Below are 21511 nucleotides of genomic sequence, written 5' to 3'. Positions count from 1 at the left end.
AAGGGGGTAAAGCAGCTGGAACTGATGGGATCATGACAGAAATGTTAAAAGCAGGGGGGGATATAGTGTTGGAGTGGTTGGTACTTTTGTTTAATAAATGTATGAAAGAGGGGAAGGTACCTAGGGATTGGCAGAGAGCATGTATAGTCCCTTTATATAAAGGGAAAGGGGACAAAAGAAATTGTAAAAATTTTAGAGGAATAAGTTTACTGAGTATACCAGGAAAAGTATACGGTAGGGTTATAATTGAAAGAATTAGAGGTAAGACAGAATGTAGGATTGCGGATGAGCAGGGAGGCTTCAGAGTGGGTAGGGGATGTGTAGATCAGGTGTTTACATTGAAGCATATATGTGAACAGTATTTAGATAAAGGTAGGGAAGTTTTTATTGCATTTATGGATTTAGAAAAGGCATATGATAGAGTGGATAGAGGAGCAATGTGGCAGATGTTGCAAGTATATGGAATAGGTGGTAAGTTAGTAAATGCTGTAAAGAGCTTTTATGAGGATAGTGAGGCTCAGTTTAGGGTGTGTAGAAGAGAGGGAGAATACTTCCCAGTAAAAGTAGGTCTTAGACAGGGATGTGTAATGTCACCATGGTTGTTTAATATATTTATAGATGGGGTTGTAAAAGAAGTAAATGCTAGGGTGTTTGGGAGAGGGGTGGGATTAAATTATGGGGAATCAAATTCAAAATGGGAATTGACACAGTTACTTTTTGCTGATGATACTGTGCTTATGGGAGATTCTAAAGAAAAATTGCAAAGGTTAGTGGATGAGTTTGAGAATGTGTGTAAAGGTAGAAAGTTGAAAGTGAACATAGAAAAGAGTAAGGTGATGAGGGTATCAAATGATGTAGATAAAGAAAAATTGGATATCAAATTGGGGAGGAGGAGTATGGAAGAAGTGAATGTTTTCAGACACTTGGGAGTTGACGTGTCGGTGGATGGATTTATGAAGGATGAGGTTAATCATAGAATTGATGAGGGAAAAAAGGTGAGTGGTGCGTTGAGGTATATGTGGAGTCAAAAAACGTTATCTATGGAGGCAAAGAAGGGAATGTGTGAAAGTATAGTAGTACCAACACTCTTATATGGATGTGAAGCTTGGGTGGTAAATGCAGCAGCGAGGAGATGGTTGGAGGCAGTGGAGATGTCCTGTCTAAGGGCAATGTGTGGTGTAAATATTATGCAGAAAATTCGGAGTGTGGAAATTAGGAGAAGGTGTGGAGTTAATAAAAGCATTAGTCAGAGGGCAGAAGAGGGGTTGTTGAGGTGGTTTGGTCATTTAGAGAGAATGGATCAAAGTAGAATGACATGGAAAGCATATAAATCTATAGGGGAAGGAAGGAGGGGTAGGGGTTGTCCTCGAAAGGGTTGGAAAGAGGGGGTAAAGGAGGTTTTGTGGGCTAGGGGCTTGGACTTCCAGCAAGCGTGCATGAGCATGTTAGATACGAGTGAATGGAGGCAAATGATACTTGGGACCTGACGATCTGTTGGAGTGTGAGCAGGGTAATATTTAGTGAAGGGATTCAGGGAAACCGGTTATGTTCATATAGTCGGACTTGAGTCCTGGAAATGGGAAGTAAAATGCCTGCACTTTAAAGGAGGGGTTTGAGATATTGGCAGTTTGGAGGGATATGTTGTGTATCTTTATACGTATATGCTTCTAAGCTGTTGTATTCTGAGCACCTCTGCAAAAGCAGTGATAATGTGTGAGTGTGGTGAAAGTGTTGAATGATGATGAAAGTATTTTCTTTTTGGGGATTTTCTTTCTTTTTTGGGTCACCCTGCCTCGGTGGGAGACGGCCGACTTGTTGAAAAAAAAAAAAATATATATACATGTATATATCTGTATATACCACTCAAAATTAATTTATTTTAAATAGTATACAGTATTACATACAATTTAAAACACTTTTATCTTGTATATAAATCATTGGCCTTAAAAATGGAAACAAACTAAATTTTTGCACTATAAATAGAACACATTCTTATATTATTTTCTTTTGAAAAATAGACATGAACTTTATGTAAACAGAAGGAAGAAACGATGTGTATACAGTACATTTCATGTTTGTTTTCCAAGCGATACATTTATGATAGATTGGGTTGATTTAGATTGTTTCATAGATAGAGAAACCCGTTGTTAATCGTATTATTTTGGGTAAGGTAAAGCTAAATTTAAAAATGCTTGACATTGACGAGTTAAAGTTTGATTATTGAATTCTAAGTCAACATAACTAAATTATCTGAATATAAGCAGCCAGACTGGGATTACTAAAACAGCAGTCACAGTATGTAGGAACTGACACAAAATAGCATTGTATGTATTTCACAAAATTGTCAGCCAGTAAACCATGTTAAGTAAAGAGCTATACAGTACATAGGTACAGAACAAGCTTTAATTGTGACAGTGTTGTGCTCTTTGTAGAACTTTATTAAATCACTGACTCAATAAAACTGCAAAGAACAAAACTGTTGACAGTATTTTTTTCATTTCTTTATACAGCCATTTATCATACAGTTAGGACAATTTTGTTTTTAGTTTATTAATATGCCATTATTTTTGTACATAGGTTCTAAATGACCGTGGCCTGTCATCAGTCCTGGGTGGGCAAGCAGAGTGGGTGTGCTGGCAGACCGGCATGGAGCTTCATTATGCTCACACCACATTATTTCGCATGAGAGAGGTCCTGCCCATACATTCCTATGGTCCATGTATGGCATCTCATGGACCTCATACTCCAACTCATGGCCCCAACCACCCCTCAACTCAGCCCAATCACTTTGTGTATGACTACAAGAGTATGCGCTTCCTTGTTCGCCAAGAAGGTGTTTGGTCAGATGTTGAGGTAAGTCTTGACTTTGCTCTTTATAATGCAAGTGCAGTAAAATATAGTACATGTATGGTGTCTTGTGGTCATAGTTGACATCTCTTGCTGAATAAACGCTGTTACTGAATGCTTTGAATTTTTTTTTTTTTTTTTTTTAGTATGGTATATTCTATACAAACATTTCTTTTCTGTGGTTTAAAAGTTGTATGTACCATAGTGTGATTATAAGAAGATATAAGAATCTGGTTACATCAAACATTTTCAAAGTAAAAATGAACAGAAATTTTTGATGGTTAATATGAATTTAGGTCACTGTTTTCTGTGCATATTCATATAAGAGAAATCCTTCTGTATAAATACCTACCATATCATCACATTACAGAATTAGTCTTTTGTTCTGTAATACAGAATATTAATGCATACTCTACTTGAAATTGTTCATTTCCTAGGTATTTGGAACTCAGAACCTATTTTCCAATAGACACCCATGTTATAATTAGAGATACGTTTTTCATCCGTAATATTCTAAGTTTATTTTTCCAATTTAATTTAAAGGCAATGTACAGTACTCAGATGTGTTCCCCCTCTCTTCCCTCTTTAAACATGTCTCCTATTCTCTTTCCCCTGCTCCTTCACCTCCCTTCATCTTGCATTCCTTCCCTCCTTTAGTAGAGAGGAAGAGGGATGGATTAAGGCAGCAGCAGCAGTAAAGAACAAAAAGACACAATACCATGACTGGAGAAATGCACAGATAACCTGCACGTACGAGAGGGATGCTTAAGATGATGTTTTGGTCCAACTTGAACCATTTACAAAGTCTCACAGTGTGACTTTGTATATGGTCTAAGTTGGACCAAAACATCATCTTAAGGTTCTCTCTCCTGTGTTCCCCATCATTTGTGTAACAACAGTAATTCCCACCCTGTCTTTCAGTATATCTGACATAGCATTTAGTTATGCTTTCCTGCTTGTGCTCACTCTTATGTTGAGGATATTAAGTGCCTGTGGGAAGTAGTGGCAAGGCTTTCACATGCCTGGGTTATGTAGTACTGTGAGGAAAGTAGTGAAGAAAGGTGATCTGAACCTCTGCACCTCAGCCACTGACCACATAATATTAGACAGTACCATCTGCCACCCCCCAGTAAACATAATTGTTAAATCTACCAAACAAACATGATCTCTCCAACACATGCATAAAATAAACACATCAGTGAACTAACCAAGAAAAATATTGTACAGTATTTATAATTCAGCCTTAGCAAAAATGTTATTAATTGATCTACAGTTCTTCACCACTCTCTACTAATCAAACATGAACTCTCCATACATGTATATAAAGAACATATACTTACTATCAGTGTACAGGTATTGATAAAAACTGAGTAAAAATATTTATGATGCAGTCTTATTGAATATTGATACTGTCTTGTTAACTGAAAGGAATATTTAACCTTTAAACTGTCTAAACGTAGTTCTACGTTTTTTCAACATTTGAAAGTATGTAAAAAAATGGAGATCTTTTTTTTTTTTTTTTTTTTACATTTGAAAACGTGTAAAAAAACTTTGGTCTACTTTTTTTTTTGTTATATTTGAAAATATGTATAAAAACGTAGATCTACTTTTGGAGCACTACGCATGTGAACGTAGATCTGTTTGGACAGTTGAAGGGTTTATTGGGGATGGGACAGTACCAAATTTTTTGATGAAACTGATACTCACTTTAGGCCAATGCCATTAAAATTAGCCGATACAGAGTCCAATATTTTTACTATAAAAATTAGCCAGTACAGTGGAACCTCAGTTTTCATTTGCCCTGGTTTTCGACGACTTTTTTTTTTGGGTCAAAATTTTGTCCCAGTTTTCGTTTATCACCTCGGTGTTCGTCGAGTTGACAGTGGTCCACCGTACTGAATGTGTCCACCCACGCCCACAAAAAGTATCCCATGCATTCTGAGTCAGTCTGGCTTTGTTTCTCATTGTTAGAAGGTGGTACTGATGGTGGTAGAGGGTGGTAATGATGGTGGTAGTGATGGTGGTAGAGGGTGGTAGTGATGGTAGAGGGTGGTAGTGATGGTGGCATAAATAACCCCTCCTCCCTCTCCCCTTCTCACTGTCTTCCATATGCGAACAAGAGTCTTTAGTAAAAGTAAAAGCGATGTTAAATGTTCATTTATCCATTTCATTAGTCCTTTATATTTATTTCTCATTGTTTTCTGTATGTAAAACTATAGTTATTCTCTATAAAATGTATTTTTTATTAATACTTTTGGGTGTCAGGAACGGATTAATTGGATTACATTATTTCTTATGGGAAATGTTGCTTCAGTTTTCGTTGAATTTGGTTTTCATCAGACTTTCTGGAACGAATTAATGACGAAAACCGAGGTTCCACTGTACACTGTTAAAAATACTTATAATGTAGTTCCCGCAGGTCTGGTATCCGTGGTTTCAGTTATCTGTGGTCAATCGCGGCCCAAAAATAACCCTTAATTTTGCTTAATAGTGACCTCAGAGTGCAAAAGTAGTGATGATGGAAGTTCTTCAAAGCCTAAGAGAAGCAGTGAAGTACTCCCTGTCAGTGAAAAAGTGATAATTCTCCATTTATTGTGCATAATTTATCACTTAAACTATATAATAGGTATGTATAGAACTTGTATATAGGGTTCATTACTATCCGTGGTAGGTCTTTGGAACGTATCCCCTGCAGATATAAGGGGTCCTACTGTACTTAATTTTAGGCCAATACTAATACTATTATCATCAAAATAGCTAATAGCATAGATACCAATACTTTGTCACACCCCTAATTTTGATGGATATAAGTAGTCCCACCGTTCAGAGAGGCATCTTTATAAGTGATTTCACTGTCCAGACTCCGAAATTAATACTGCTCCCAGAGTCCACTTTTAAACAAATATTTCTAGATAATAGTAAATGACCAAGGCAGGTGAAAATGTTCACCTGTCAGTGTGTTTATGACTATTTGAGTGCATTTTCAGCACCTAATATTAGTGTCAGAACAAAGATTGGATATGAAATTGCAAGAACTTCTATAAATTGTAATTTTCAGTACATAAAACTTCCATAACATAATATAAAAACAAGAAAAAATGTATATTGGCAACACTTCTGCAAGCGGCAGGGCTCAATGTTGCCATCAGGTGAGCATCCAGAACCAACTTCGCAGTCTTATATCTCAGTAAGTACTGGTCCTAAAATTTTATTTTTTTTGGTTTTATTACACACAGAAAATTGCCCTCTTTAATTTAACAAGATTTTTTTGTTTTTTTCTTCAAAATATTTGGCATTGGGTGAGAGAATGTAGGTCTACATTTGGACAGTTAACAGGTTAAATAATAATGAACACAAAAAAATTATGATGTAGGTGAAGTTGGAGAGTGATGTAAGTTGGACGTAATGACGTTCTCTGAACTGAAATTTACTCCAGAAAAGTGGTGTAAAGGCAAATTTGACATAAAGCAAGGTATGACTGTAATCTGTTATTTCTTATTTTATACCAGCATGATAAATTTACACATTTAAACTAAAAATTACATGAATATTGAACTTTTATTATGTACTATAACTAAGATTTGTGGGTAGCTGTGTATGGGTGGTAGCCATGGGTGACCTCATTGCTTTAATAAAAGTACAGCTTTTAATTTATTTTATTTTTTGTTTATTTTGTTAGTACATTATTCTCAATAAATGCAGATGTGCAAATACAGCATGATAAATGTTAAACCAAAAAAAGTCATATACAGTGGCACCTAGGTATACGTCCTTAATCTGTTCCAGGACCTTGGACTCGTACCAAACGGGACGTATACCAAACAAATTTTCCCATGAGAAATATAGAGAAAACGATTAATCTTTTCCCACAAAAAAATCCTATTGTTATTGGTATATTATACATGGATGGAGGTGGTATAAAATACAGTGGTACCTCAGGATACGAATTTATTTCGTTCCAGAAGGCTGTTCAAGTGCCAATACCGAATGAATTTGCTCCCATAAGAAATAATGTAAATTAGATTAATCTGTTTCAGACCCCCAAAAATACACTTAAAAAAGCACTTACATAATTGTTCGAGTTTTGGGCCGTTTGTATCCTGAGGTACCACTGTAATTTAAACACTGCTTGATACTAAAATATGTAATTTAAACATGCATAATTCTAAAATACATACATAAATACAAAAGAATTAGATGAAATAAATGCAAATTTAACCTCACTTTACTTTGCTAATAGTATGTAATAATAATCACTCTTGGGCTCTGGTGGCCTGGTGGCTAACGCTCTCGCTTCACATGGTAAGGGCCTGGGTTTGATTCCCAGCCAGAGTAGAAACATTGGGCATGTTTCTTTACACCTGTTGTCTACGTTCCCCATCAGTAAAATGGTTACCTGGGTGTTGGTGTGGGTCGCATCCTGGGACATTGACCTTATTTGCCCGAAATGCTGAGCATAACAAGGGGCTTTCTATATAGTAGTATGTCATATATATATATATATATATATATATATATATATATATATATATATATATATATATATATATATATATATATATATATATATATATATATATATATATATATATATATATATATATATATATATATATATATATATATATATATATATATATATATATATATATATATATATATATATATATATATATATATATATATATATATATATATATATATATATATATATATATATATATATATTTTTTTTTTTTTTTTTTTTTTTTCCTTCAACAAGTCGGCCGTCTCCCACCGAGGCAGGGTGACCCAAAAAAAGAAAGAAAATCCCCAAAAAGAAAATACTTTCATCATCATTCAACACTTTCACCACACTCACACATTATCACTGCTTTCGCAGAGGTGCTCAGAATATAACAGTTTAGAAGCATATACGTATAGAGATACACAACATATCCCTCCAAACTGCCAATATCCCAAACCCCTCCTTTAAAGTGCAGGCATTGTACTTCCCATTTCCAGGACTCAAGTCCGACTATATGAAAATAACCGGTTTCCCTGAATCCCTTCACTAAATATTACCCTGCTCACACTCCAACAGATCGTCAGGTCCCAAGTATCATTCGTCTCCATTCACTCCTATCTAACACGCTCATGCACGCTTGCTGGAAGTCCAAGCCCCTCACCCACAAAACCTCCTTTACCCCCTCTTTCCAACCCTTTCGAGGACGACCCCTACCCCTCTTTCCTTCCCCTATAGATTTATATGCTTTCCATGTCATTCTACTTTGATCCATTCTCTCTAAATGACCAAACCACCTCAACAACCCCTCTTCTGCCCTCTGACTAATGCTGTTATTAACTCCACACCTTCTCCTAATTTCCACACTCCGAATTTTCTGCATAATATTTACACCACACATTGCCCACTACCTCCAACCGTCTCCTCGCTGCTGAATTTACCACCCAAGCTTCACATCCATATAAGAGTGTTGGTACTACTGTACTTTCATACATTCCCTTCTTTGCCTCCATTGATAACGTTTTTTGACTCCACATATACCTCAACGCACCACTCACCTTTTTTCCCTCATCAATTCTATGATTAACCTCATCCTTCATAAATCCATCCGCCGACACGTCAACTCCCAAGTATCTGAAAACATTCACTTCTTCCATACTCCTCCTCCCCAATTTGATATCCAATTTTTCTTTATCTAAATCATTTGATACCCTCATCACCTTACTCTTTTCTATGTTCACTTTCAACTTTCTACCTTTACACACATTCTCAAACTCATCCACTAACCTTTGCAATTTTTCTTTAGAATCTCCCATAAGCACAGTATCATCAGCATAAAGTAACTGTGTCAATTCCCATTTTGAATTTGATTCCCCATAATTTAATCCCACCCCTCTCCTGAACACCCTAGCATTTACTTCTTTTACAACCCCATCTATAAATATATTAAACAACCATGGTGACATTACACATCCCTGTCTAAGACCTACTTTTACCGGGAAGTATTCTCCCTCTCTTCTACACACCCTAACCTGAGCCTCACTATCCTCATAAAAGCTCTTTACAGCATTTAGTAACTTACCACCTATTCCATATACTTGCAACATCTGCCACATTGCTCCTCTATCCACTCTATCATATGCCTTTTCTAAATCCATAAATGCAATAAAAACTTCCCTACCTTTATCTAAATACTGTTCACATATATGCTTCAATGTAAACACTTGATCTACACATCCCCTACCCACTCTGAAACCTCCTTGCTCGTCCGCAATTCTACATTCTGTCTTACCTCTAATTCTTTCAATTATAACCCTACCGTATACTTTTCCTGGTATACTCAGTAAACTTATTCCTCTATAATTTTTACAATCTCTTTTGTCCCCTTTCCCTTTATATAAAGGGACTATGTACATGCTCTCTGCCAATCCCTAGGTACCTTCCCCTCTTTCATACATTTATTAAACAAAAGTACCAACCACTCCAACACTATATCCCCCCTGCTTTTAACATTTCTGTCATGATCCCATCAGTTCCAGCTGCTTTACCCCCTTTCATTCTACGTAATGCCTCACGTACCTCCACCACACTTACATTCTGCTCTTCTTCACTCCTAAAAGATGGTATACCTCCCTGGCCAGTGCATGAAATTACCGCCTCCCTTTCTTCCTTAACATTTAAAAGTTCCTCAAAATATTCTCGCCATCTACCTAATACCTCCCTCTCCCCATCTACTAACTCCCCTACTCTGTTTTTAACTGACAAATCCATACTTTCCCTAGGCTTTCTTAACTTGTTTAACTCCCTCCAAAATTTTTTCTTATTTTCATTAAAATTTCTTGACAGTGCCTCTCCCACTCTTTCATCTGCTCTCCTTTTGCACTCTCTCACCACTCTCTTCACCTTTCTTTTACTCTCCATATACTCTGCTCTTCTTATAACACTTCTGCTTTGTAAAAACCTCTCGTAAGCTACCTTTTTCTCTCTTATCACACCCTTTACTTCATCATTCCACCAATCACTCCTCTTTCCTCCTGCCCCCACCCTCCTATAACCACAAACTTCTGCCCCACATTCTAATACTGCATTTTTAAAACTATTCCAACCCTCTTCAACCCCCCCACTACTCATCTTTGCACTAGCCCACCTTTCTGCCAATAGTCGCTTATATCTCGCCCGAACTTCCTCCTCCCTTAGTTTATACACTTTCACCTCCCTCTTACTTGTTGTTGCCACCTTCCTCTTTTCCCATCTACCTCTTACTCTAACTGTAGCTACAACTAAATAATGATCCGATATATCAGTTGCCCCTCTATAAACATGTACATCCTGGAGCCTACCCATCAACCTTTTATCCACCAATACATAATCTAACAAACTACTTTCATTACGTGCTACATCATACCTTGTATATTTATTTATCCTCTTTTTCATAAAATATGTATTACTTATTACCAAATTTCTTTCTACACATAGCTCAATTAAAGGCTCCCCATTTACATTTACCCCTGGCACCCCAAAATTACCTACTACTCCCTCCATAACATTTTTACCCACTTTAGCATTGAAATCCCCAACCACCATTACTCTCACACTTGATTCAAAACTCCCCACGCATTCACTCAACATTTCCCAGAATCTCTCTCTCTCCTCTACACTTCTCTCTTCTCCAGGTGCATACACGCTTACTATAACCCACTTTTCACATCCAATCTTTATTTTACTCCACATAATCCTTGAATTTATACATTTGTAGTCCCTCTTTTCCTGGCATAGCTTATCCTTCAACATTATTGCTACTCCTTCTTTAGCTCTAACTCTATTTGAAACCCCTGACCTAATCCCATTTATTCCTCTCCATTGAAACTCTCCCACCCCCTTCAGCTTTGTTTCACTTAAAGCCAAGACATCCAGTTTCTTCTCATTCATAACATCCACAATCATCTCTTTCTTATCATTTGCACAACATCCACGCACATTCAGACTTCCCACTTTGACAATTTTCTTCTTATTCTTTTTATTAATCTTTACAGGAAAAGGGGTTACTAGCCCATTGTTCCCGGCATTTTAGTTGACTTTTACAACACGCATGGCTTACGGAGGAAAGATTCTTATTCCACTTCCCCATGGATATAAAAGGAAAAGTAATAAGACCAAGAACTATTAAGATAAAATCAAAGAAAACTCAGATGAGTGTGTATAAATAAACGTGTACATGTATGTGTAGTGTGACCTAAGTGTAAGTAGAAGTAGCAAGACGTACCTGTAATCTTGCATATTTATGAGACAGACAAAAGACACCAGCAATCCTAACATCATGTAAAACAATTACAGGCTTTCGTTTTACACTCACTTGGCAGGACGGTAGTACCTCCCTGGGTGGTTGCTGTCTACCAACCTACTACCTATATATATATATCTTTCTTCTTTCAACACACCGGCCGTATCCCACCGAGGCGGGGTGGCCCAAAAGGAAAAACGAAAGTTTCTCCTTTTACATTTAGTAATATATACAGGAGAAGAGGTTACTAGCTCCTTGCTCCCGGCATTTTAGTCGCCTCTTACAACACGCATGGCTTACGGAGGAAGAATTCTGTTCCACTTTCCCATGGAGGTAAGAAGAAATAAACAAGAACAAGAACTAGAAAGAAAATAGAAGAAAACCCAAAGGGGTGTGTATATATATGCTTGTACATGTATGTGTAGTGTGACCTAAGTGTAAGTAGAAGTAGCAAGACATACCTGAAATCTTGCATGTGTATGAGACAGATAAAAAAAAGACACCAGCAATCTTACCATCATGTAAAACAATTACAGGCTTCAGTTTTACACTCACTTGGCAGGACGGTAGTACCTCCCTGGGTGGTTGCTGTCTACCAACCTACTACCTATATATATATGTATATATATATATATGTATATATATATATGTATATATATATATATATATTTCTTCTTTCTTTCAACACACCGGCCGTATCCCACCGAGGCGGGGTGGCCCAAAAGGAAAAACAAAAGTTTCTCCTTTTACATTTAGTAATATATACAGGAGAAGAGGTTACTAGCCCCTTGCTCCCGGCATTTTAGTCGCCTCTTACAACACGCATGGCTTACGGAGGAAGAATTCTGTTCCACTTCCCCATGGAGATAAGAGGAAATAAACAAGAATAAGAACTAGAAAGAAAATAGAAGAAAACCCGGAGGGGTGCGTATATATGTGCTTGTACATGTATGTGTAGTGTGACCTTAGTGTAAGTAGAAGTAGCAAGACGTACCTGTAATCTTGCATATTTATGAGACAGACAAAAGACACCAGCAATCCTAACATCATGTAAAACAATTACAGGCTTTCGTTTTACACTCACTTGGCAGGACGGTAGTACCTCCCTGGGTGGTTGCTGTCTACCAACCTACTACCTATATATATATATATATATATATATATATATATATATATATCTTTCTTTCTTTCAACACACCAGCCGTATCCCACCGAGGCGGGGTGGCCCAAAAGGAAAAACGAAAGTTTCTCCTTTTACATTTAGTAATATATACAGGAGAAGAGGTTACTAGCCCCTTGCTCCCGGCATTTTAGTCGCCTCTTACAACACGCATGGCTTACGGAGGAAGAATTCTGTTCCACTTCCCCATGGAGATAAGAGGAAATAAACAAGAATAAGAACTAGAAAGAAAATAGAAGAAAACCCAGAGGGGTGTGCATATATGTGCTTGTACATGTATGTGTAGTGTGACCTAAGTGTAAGTAGAAGTAGCAAGACGTACCTGAAATCTTGCATGTTCATGAGACAGAAAAAAGGACACCAGCAATCCTACCATCATGTAAAACAATTACAGGCTTTCGTTTTACACTCACTTGGCAGGACGGTAGTACCTCCCTGGGTGGTTGCTGTCTACCAACCTACTACCTATATATATATATATATATATATATATATATATTGTCTGTCTCATAAATATGCAAGATTACAGGTACGTCTTGCTACTTCTACTTACACTTAGGTCACACTACACATACATGGACACGTTTATTTATACACACTCATCTGAGTTTTCTTTGATTTTATCTTAATAGTTCTTGGTCTTATTACTTTTCCTTTTATATCCATGGGGAAGTGGAATAAGAATCTTTCCTCCGTAAGCCATGCGTGTTGTAAAAGTCAACTAAAATGCCGGGAACAATGGGCTAGTAACCCCTTTTCCTGTAAAGATTACTAAAAAGAATAAGAAGAAGAAAATTGTCAAAGTGGGAAGTCTGAATGTGCGTGGATGTTGTGCAAATGATAAGAAAGAGATGATTGTGGATGTTATGAATGAGAAGAAACTGGATGTTCTGGCTTTAAGTGAAACAAAGCTGAAGGGGGTGGGAGAGTTTCAATGGAGAGGAATAAATGGGATTAGGTCAGGGGTTTCAAATAGAGTTAGAGCTAAAGAAGGAGTAGCAATAATGTTGAAGGATAAGCTATGGCAGGAAAAGAGGGACTACAAATGTATAAATTCAAGGATTATGTGGAGTAAAATAAAGATTGGATGTGAAAAGTGGGTTATAGTAAGCGTGTATGCACCTGGAGAAGAGAGAAGTGTAGAGGAGAGAGAGAGATTCTGGGAAATGTTGAGTGAATGCGTGGGGAGTTTTGAATCAAGTGTGAGAGTAATGGTGGTTGGGGATTTCAATGCTAAAGTGGGTAAAAATGTTATGGAGGGAGTAGTAGGTAATTTTGGGGTGCCAGGGGTAAATGTAAATGGGGAGCCTTTAATTGAGCTATGTGTAGAAAGAAATTTGGTAATAAGTAATACATATTTTATGAAAAAGAGGATAAATAAATATACAAGGTATGATGTAGCACGTAATGAAAGTAGTTTGTTAGATTATGTATTGGTGGATAAAAGGTTGATGGGTAGGCTCCAGGATGTACATGTTTATAGAGGGGCAACTGATATATCGGATCATTATTTAGTTGTAGCTACAGTTAGAGTAAGAGGTAAATGGGAAAAGAGGAAGGTGGCAACAACAAGTAAGAGGGAGGTGAAAGTGTATAAACTAAGGGAGGAGGAAGTTAGGGCGAGATATAAGCGACTATTGGCAGAAAGGTGGGCAAGTGCAAAGATGAGTAGTGGGGGGGTTGAAGAGGGTTGGAATAGTTTTAAAAATGCAGTATTAGAATGTGGGGCAGAAGTTTGTGGTTATAGGAGGGTGGGGGCAGGAGGAAAGAGGAGTGATTGGTGGAATGATGAAGTAAAGGGTGTGATAAAAGAGAAAAAGGTAGCTTACGAGAGATTTTTACAAAGCAGAAGTGTTATAAGAAGAGCAGAGTATATGGAGAGTAAAAGAAAGGTGAAGAGAGTGGTGAGAGAGTGCAAAAGGAGAGCAGATGAAAGAGTGGGAGAGGCACTGTCAAGAAATTTTAATGAAAATAAGAAAAAATTTTGGAGTGAGTTAAACAAGTTAAGAAAGCCTAGGGAAAGTATGGATTTGTCAGTTAAAAACAGAGTAGGGGAGTTAGTAGATGGGGAGAGGGAGGTATTAGGTAGATGGCGAGAATATTTCGAGGAACTTTTAAATGTTAAGGAAGAAAGGGAGGCGGTAATTTCATGCACTGGCCAGGGAGGTATACCATCTTTTAGGAGTGAAGAAGAGCAGACTGTAAGTGTGGTGGAGGTACGTGAGGCATTACGTAGAATGAAAGGGGGGTAAAGCAGCTGGAACTGATGGGATCATGACAGAAATGTTAAAAGCAGGGGGGAATATAGTGTTGGAGTGGTTGGTACTTTTGTTTAATAAATGTATGAAAGAGGGGAAGGTACCTAGGGATTGGCGGAGAGCATGTATAGTCCCTTTATATAAAGGGAAAGGGGACAAAAGAGATTGTAAAAATTATAGAGGAATAAGTTTACTGAGTATACCAGGAAAAGTATACGGTAGGGTTATAATTGAAAGAATTAGAGGTAAGACAGAATGTAGAATTGCGGACGAACAAGGAGGTTTCAGAGTGGGTAGGGGATGTGTAGATCAAGTGTTTACATTGAAGCATATATGTGAACAGTATTTAGATAAAGGTAGGGAAGTTTTTATTGCATTTATGGATTTAGAAAAGGCATATGATAGAGTGGATAGAGGAGCAATGTGGCAGATGTTGCAAGTATATGGAATAGGTGGTAAGTTACTAAATGCTGTAAAGAGCTTTTATGAGGATAGTGAGGCTCAGGTTAGGGTGTGTAGAAAAGAGGGAGAATACTTCCCGGTAAAAGTAGGTCTTAGACAGGGATGTGTAATGTCACCATGGTTGTTTAATATATTTATAGATGGGGTTGTAAAAGAAGTAAATGCTAGGGTGTTCGGGAGAGGGGTGGGATTAAATTATGGGGAATCAAATTCAAAATGGGAATTGACACAGTTACTTTTTGCTGATGATACTGTGCTTATGGGAGATTCTAAAGAAAAATTGCAAAGGTTAGTGGATGAGTTTGAGAATGTGTGTAAAGGTAGAAAGTTGAAAGTGAACATAGAAAAGAGTAAGGTGATGAGGGTATCAAATGATTTAGATAAAGAAAAATTGGATATCAAATTGGGGAGGAGGAGTATGGAAGAAGTGAATGTTTTCAGATACTTGGGAGTTGACGTGTCGGCGGATGGATTTATGAAGGATGAGGTTAATCATAGAATTGATGAGGGAAAAAAGGTGAGTGGTGCGTTGAGGTATATGTGGAGTCAAAAAACGTTATCTATGGAGGCAAAGAAGGGAATGTATGAAAGTATAGTAGTACCAACACTCTTATATGGATGTGAAGCTTGGGTGGTAAATGCAGCAGCGAGGAGACGGTTGGAGGCAGTGGAGATGTCCTGTCTAAGGGCAATGTGTGGTGTAAATATTATGCAGAAAATTCGGAGTGTGGAAATTAGGAGAAGGTGTGGAGTTAATAAAAGCATTAGTCAGAGGGCAGAAGAGGGGTTGTTGAGGTGGTTTGGTCATTTAGAGAGAATGGATCAAAGTAGAATGACATGGAAAGCATATAAATCTATAGGGGAAGGAAAGAGGGGTAGGGGTCGTCCTCGAAAGGGTTGGAAAGAGGGGGTAAAGGAGGTTTTGTGGGTGAGGGGCTTGGACTTCCAGCAAGCGTGCACGAGCGTGTTAGATAGGAGTGAATGGAGACGAATGATACTTGGGACCTGACGATCTGTTGGAGTGTGAGCAGGGTAATATTTAGTGAAGGGATTCAGGGAAACCGGTTATTTTCATATAGTCGGACTTGAGTCCTGGAAATGGGAAGTACAATGCCTGCACTTTAAAGGAGGGGTTTGGGATATTGGCAGTTTGGAGGGATATGTTGTGTATCTCTATACGTATATGCTTCTAAACTGTTATATTCTGAGCACCTCTGCAAAAGCAGTGATAATGTGTGAGTGTGGTGAAAGTGTTGAATGATGATGAAAGTATTTTCTTTTTGGGGATTTTCTTTCTTTTTTGGGTCACCCTGCCTCGGTGGGAGACGACCGACTTGTTGAAAAAAAAAAAAAAAAAAAAAAAAAAATATATATATATATATATATATATATATATATATATATATATATATATATATATATATATATATCTTTCTTTCTTTCAACACACCGGCCGTATCCCACCGAGGCGGGGTGGCCCAAAAGGAAAAACGAAAGTTTCTCCTTTTACATTTAGTAATATATACAGGAGAAGAGGTTACTAGCTCCTTGCTCCCGGCATTTTAGTCGCCTCTTACAACACGCATGGCTTACGGAGGAAGAATTCTGTTCCACTTTCCCATGGAGGTAAGAAGAAATAAACAAGAACAAGAACTAGAAAGAAAATAGAAGAAAACCCAAAGGGGTGTGTATATATATGCTTGTACATGTATGTGTAGTGTGACCTAAGTGTAAGTAGAAGTAGCAAGACATACCTGAAATCTTGCATGTGTATGAGACAGATAAAAAAAAGACACCAGCAATCTTACCATCATGTAAAACAATTACAGGCTTCAGTTTTACACTCACTTGGCAGGACGGTAGTACCTCCCTGGGTGGTTGCTGTCTACCAACCTACTACCTATGTATATATATATATATATATATATATATATATATATATATATATATATATATATATATATATATATATATATATATATATATATATTTTTTTTTTTTTTTTTTTTCAACAAGTCGGTCGTCTCCCACCGAGGCAGGGTGACCAAAAAAAGAAAGAAAATCCCCAAAAAGAAAATACTTTCATCATCATTCAACACTTTCACCACACTCACACATTATCACTGCTTTTGCAGAGGTGCTCAGAATACAACAGTTTAGAAGCATATACGTATAAAGATACACAACATACCCCTCCAAACTGCCAATATCCCAAACCCCTCCTTTGAAGTGCAGGCATTGTACTTCCCATTTCCAGGACTCAAGTCCGACTATATGAAAATAACCGGTTTCCCTGAATCCTTTCACTAAATATTACCCTGCTCACACTCCAGCAGATCGTCAGGTCCCAAATACCATTTGTTTCCATTCACTCCAATCTAACATGCTCACGCACGCTTGCTGGAAGTCCAAGCCCCTCGCCCACAAAACCTCCTTTACCCCCTCCCTCCAACCTCTACCCCGCCCTCCTCCCCCTACAGATTTATACACTCTCTCTGTCATTCTACTTTGATCCATTCTCTCTAAATGACCAAACCACCTCAACAACCCCTCTTCAGCCCTCTGACTAATACTTTTATTAACTCCACACCTTCTCCTAATTTCCACACTCCGAATTTTCTGCATAATATTTACATCATACATTGCCCTTAGACAGGTCATCTTCACTGCTTCCAACCGCCTCCTCGCTGCTATTATATTATATTATATTATTATTATTATTATTATTATTATTATTATTATTATTATTATTAAATGTCTCATTTTACGTCACTATAGACATTTTCATTAATCCATCTATGATATTTTCTTTAAAATTATACAAGAAACACATTACATAGCATATAAACATGCTGTGTTTATATGCTATGGAGATACGGTTGCCTGGCAAAGGGAAAACATTACTTAATACTAATAATAATCACTCTTGGGCACATTAAGTATCTTATTTTACATTAATATAAACATTTTCATTAATCCATCTATGATATTTTCTTCAAAATTATATAAGAAACATGTTACATAGCATAAAAACTTGCTATGTTTATCTGCCAGGCAGAGGGAAAACATTACATTTCTCTGGTCCAGCACCAAAGAAAACGTGTATGAATCTGCGTTTGGTCTAGACACTCCGCTTTTGTTTACAATTCTCGGCATGAATTATTCATTTCTTCTCCTTTCGTTTATGATAGCATCTAAAGGTAGTTGTTAGAAATGATTAAATTTAGTGAACAGGGTATGTTGATGGTAATAATATGGCTCTGGGCTACAGTGTAGTGGTGTAGCATGCAGTGTCGTGACTCATTTTGACCCATACAAGTTCTAGCATGCGAGTCATATTCCAAACAAAGGTTGTATACCAAGCAAAAATTTTCACGTCCAAGCAGGACGTATACCAAGTTGGACTTATTCCAAAGCAGATGTATACCGAAGTACCACTGTAGTATTTTCTTATGGAAATGTGTACGTATTACTGAATGTCAAAAAAAAAAAATTAATGCTACTGATTTATTTCTAGCAGTGTTATTGCCAGAATGGATTGTTTACAGTAAATGAGGAAGTTTGTATAAATTCTGCCTTGTAAGTTATGTCAAAAATTCTTTATATAATTGCAGGTCAATAACTCAGCTGTGTTAGAAATATGCCTTCCAAATGAAGCCGTTGTTATCAAGCGTCCTTTACAAGAAAATGATGTTGCAAACTCAGTAGTAGATATCTTGGCCTCTGGTATACAGTCTGTTGTTCTCGACCCAGCCCCTGAATGTGTTGCCAAACTCCTCTCCCTTGCTGTCGACCACATTGATACCTTGTTGGAAGACTGGTAAGTTTTTATCACTTGGATCAAATATGATAAACAGGTAAAAAGATATTCATGTGTTTCAGCCTCGGTTTGAGACCCTCTTCTGCAGATCTGCTGCTGATCTGAATCTTTTGAAGAGGGTCTTTGACTTGGGATGAAATATGCAGGTATTCAGTAATTTAATAAAAAATCATAATTAAAGATACATTAAGGATGAAGCTATGGATAGAGACCTACACAGCTACAGTATGAGACTTACTTTGTACTGTTTTAGTACAAAAATACAGCATATTGTGTCGTGTATACTTAACTATTAAGTACTGAAAATGCTGTTGTGTGTATATCTCACTTAAATAAATTACAGTAGACCGTCATTTAGCAAGAGTTTATTTGGCACGATTCGGGTATAGCACGAGTGAAGAATTGCAGCACAGTATTATTTAGCACATCGTAAAATTAATTTAACACGGTTCAGTTTGCGGGAGGGGAAAAAATTTTGAGCCTGCAGTCGCCTGCGGGATTGGCTGTGGGTTACACCATTGAGTCAATGGGGGAGGCCTACCGTCAACCCCACCACCCTGAGCCGCCCACACCCACCCTCACCATTCTCCCAGCCTTCAGTTCAGTTCATGTGTGTGTAGGACGATCTTCTGGGAGCTCGCTGTGTTTATTTAGGTACTTATTATAATTGCCATATCTTAACCCTTTGACTGTTTCAGACCCCTTTCTGAAACTGTCATTCTATGTTGCTAAATTTTTGAAAAAAAAAAAAAAAAAAAATTTTGTCTTATGAAATGATAGAGAATCTTTTCCCGATGGTAATGACACCAAAAGTTCGAAATTTTGTCGAAAACTCGTGGAATTACGCTCCTGCGAAGTTAGCGGTCTCGGCGACATATGCGTATTGGCGATTTCGCCGACTTTGAGCCCTATTTTCAGCCAATTCCATTGTTCCATTTGACCAAACTCATAGCTATTTCTTTAGAACTCCATTTTATCTATCAGCTGAGTACAAGAAACCTCCCATTTACCAATTTGGACTACCCTATATTGTGGTCAGAAATTGGCAATTTGGCCAATTTCACGCAAACTAAAAAAGATGCCAATTTCAAATTAGGGTCCAGAATAAACACGGTAGACATTCTTGGTACTAAAATAACATATCCTCTGTTCATTAGTCACATCTCTAGGCCCCGCTTATATTATTATTGCTTTCTATTTTGATTTTTTATTCATACAAAAAAATACAAAATTTACTGTTATGCAGACTACTGCATTATTGTAAAAATGGTATAAATAATATCAGTGCGCTAGTGAAAGAATATTAGACTCCCCAGTTGACGTGTATTGGACGTGTGGTGTGATTTGTTTACTCCTGAACATTGGTAAAAATCGAACATTTCTGCTACTTTGAGCTCAGTTTCAAGGTAGTTTTCATCATCAAAGTAATGAAAATCATCTCTATTTCTGTAATGTGTTTTCCATTTTATAACCTAAGACCATGAAAACGCAAATACATCGATAAATACTATACAAAAATACACCTCAAAGTCGGCGTTTTAATCCAAAAAAAACGATCAGTTTTTTTTTCTCATTATGCACTGTGTGCTGCAGGATTTTTTTATGTGGTGCACACTGACCACACAAACCCATTCTCTCACATGTGGGCCTACCAGCTTTCTTCCGATTGATTTGAAGCCGCTAGAATTATTGAGTATATATATGTCTGAAACACTGGCTCGTAAGACGTATATATACGACCAAAACAGTCAAAGGGTTAAATCTGCCAAGCAATCATGGCACCTAGTAGGCATACGAGTGTTGCTGAAAGTAGCAAGAAAAGGTTGAAGCATGTAAGTCTAGGAATTACGAAGAAAATAGAGATATTAGATAAGGTTAAGAGTGGCTCACTTGTGGTAGACATAGTGAGGGCCTATGGCCTTAATGAAGTGTCAGTTTGTACAGTTAGGAAGAACGAGGTGAATATACAAGCTTGTGTAATGAATAACCCAGGATGTCATCTCATGAAAAGAATGACACGTAACTTACAACAAGTAAATAAAACAGAAAACTTGTTGCTTGAGTGGATTGAACAAAAGACAAAGAAAGGTGCACCACTTAATTTCAACCTAATTGGGGAAAAGGCCTTACCGTTGTTTAAAGCAGTGTGTGGTAAGGAAGGAAGGCCTGAAAACGAGTGTATGTTTAGCACAGGTTAGTTCCAAAACTTTAATTTGCATAATAAGTTATATAATACAGTAGACCCCTGAGTTTCGTGATTAATATGTTCCATAGAGCCTGCCAAAAGTTGAAATTCATGAAACTCGAAACCATTTTCCCAATAAGAAATAATGGAAATAAAATTAATCCGTTCTAGACAGCCAAAAATATTAAAATAAAATATTTTTTTTCAAATTAAATAAAGATTTACATACTGAAAACAAACAGAAATCAAGTACATGCATATAAAAAATAATAATAACATTACACTTACCTTTACTGAAGACTTCTGAGTGGATGGAAGACGGGAGGAGAATCTCCTTCCATTAGGACTTCAGGTAGCAAGTCCTTTTCTGGGGTTATTTCCCTTCTTCTTTTAATGCCACTGGGAACAACTTGAGAGTCACTGGACCCCTGTCGCACAAAATATCTGTCCAGAGAGGTCTGTTTCTGGCATTTC

At 37.3% G+C, this 21511-nt stretch overlaps 1 protein-coding gene across 1 annotated transcript in view; it reads left to right on the top strand.

Annotated features, from left to right (window-relative positions):
- Positions 1–21511, top strand: part of Lrrk (Leucine-rich repeat kinase) — a 1005461-nt gene that overhangs the window by 846673 nt on the left and 137277 nt on the right. The window contains exons 36-37 of the mRNA XM_070091737.1: positions 2578–2853; positions 18647–18852. Coding sequence (XP_069947838.1) covers positions 2578–2853; positions 18647–18852 — 482 coding nt within the window. The remainder of the gene's footprint in view (positions 1–2577; positions 2854–18646; positions 18853–21511) is intronic.

This window comes from Cherax quadricarinatus, chromosome 37, assembly GCF_038502225.1.
Source record: "Cherax quadricarinatus isolate ZL_2023a chromosome 37, ASM3850222v1, whole genome shotgun sequence".
In the NCBI taxonomy this organism is placed as follows: domain Eukaryota; kingdom Metazoa; phylum Arthropoda; class Malacostraca; order Decapoda; family Parastacidae; genus Cherax; species Cherax quadricarinatus.
Note: the sequence above shows the minus strand (reverse complement) of the source record. Positions and strands in the feature narration are given on the sequence as shown.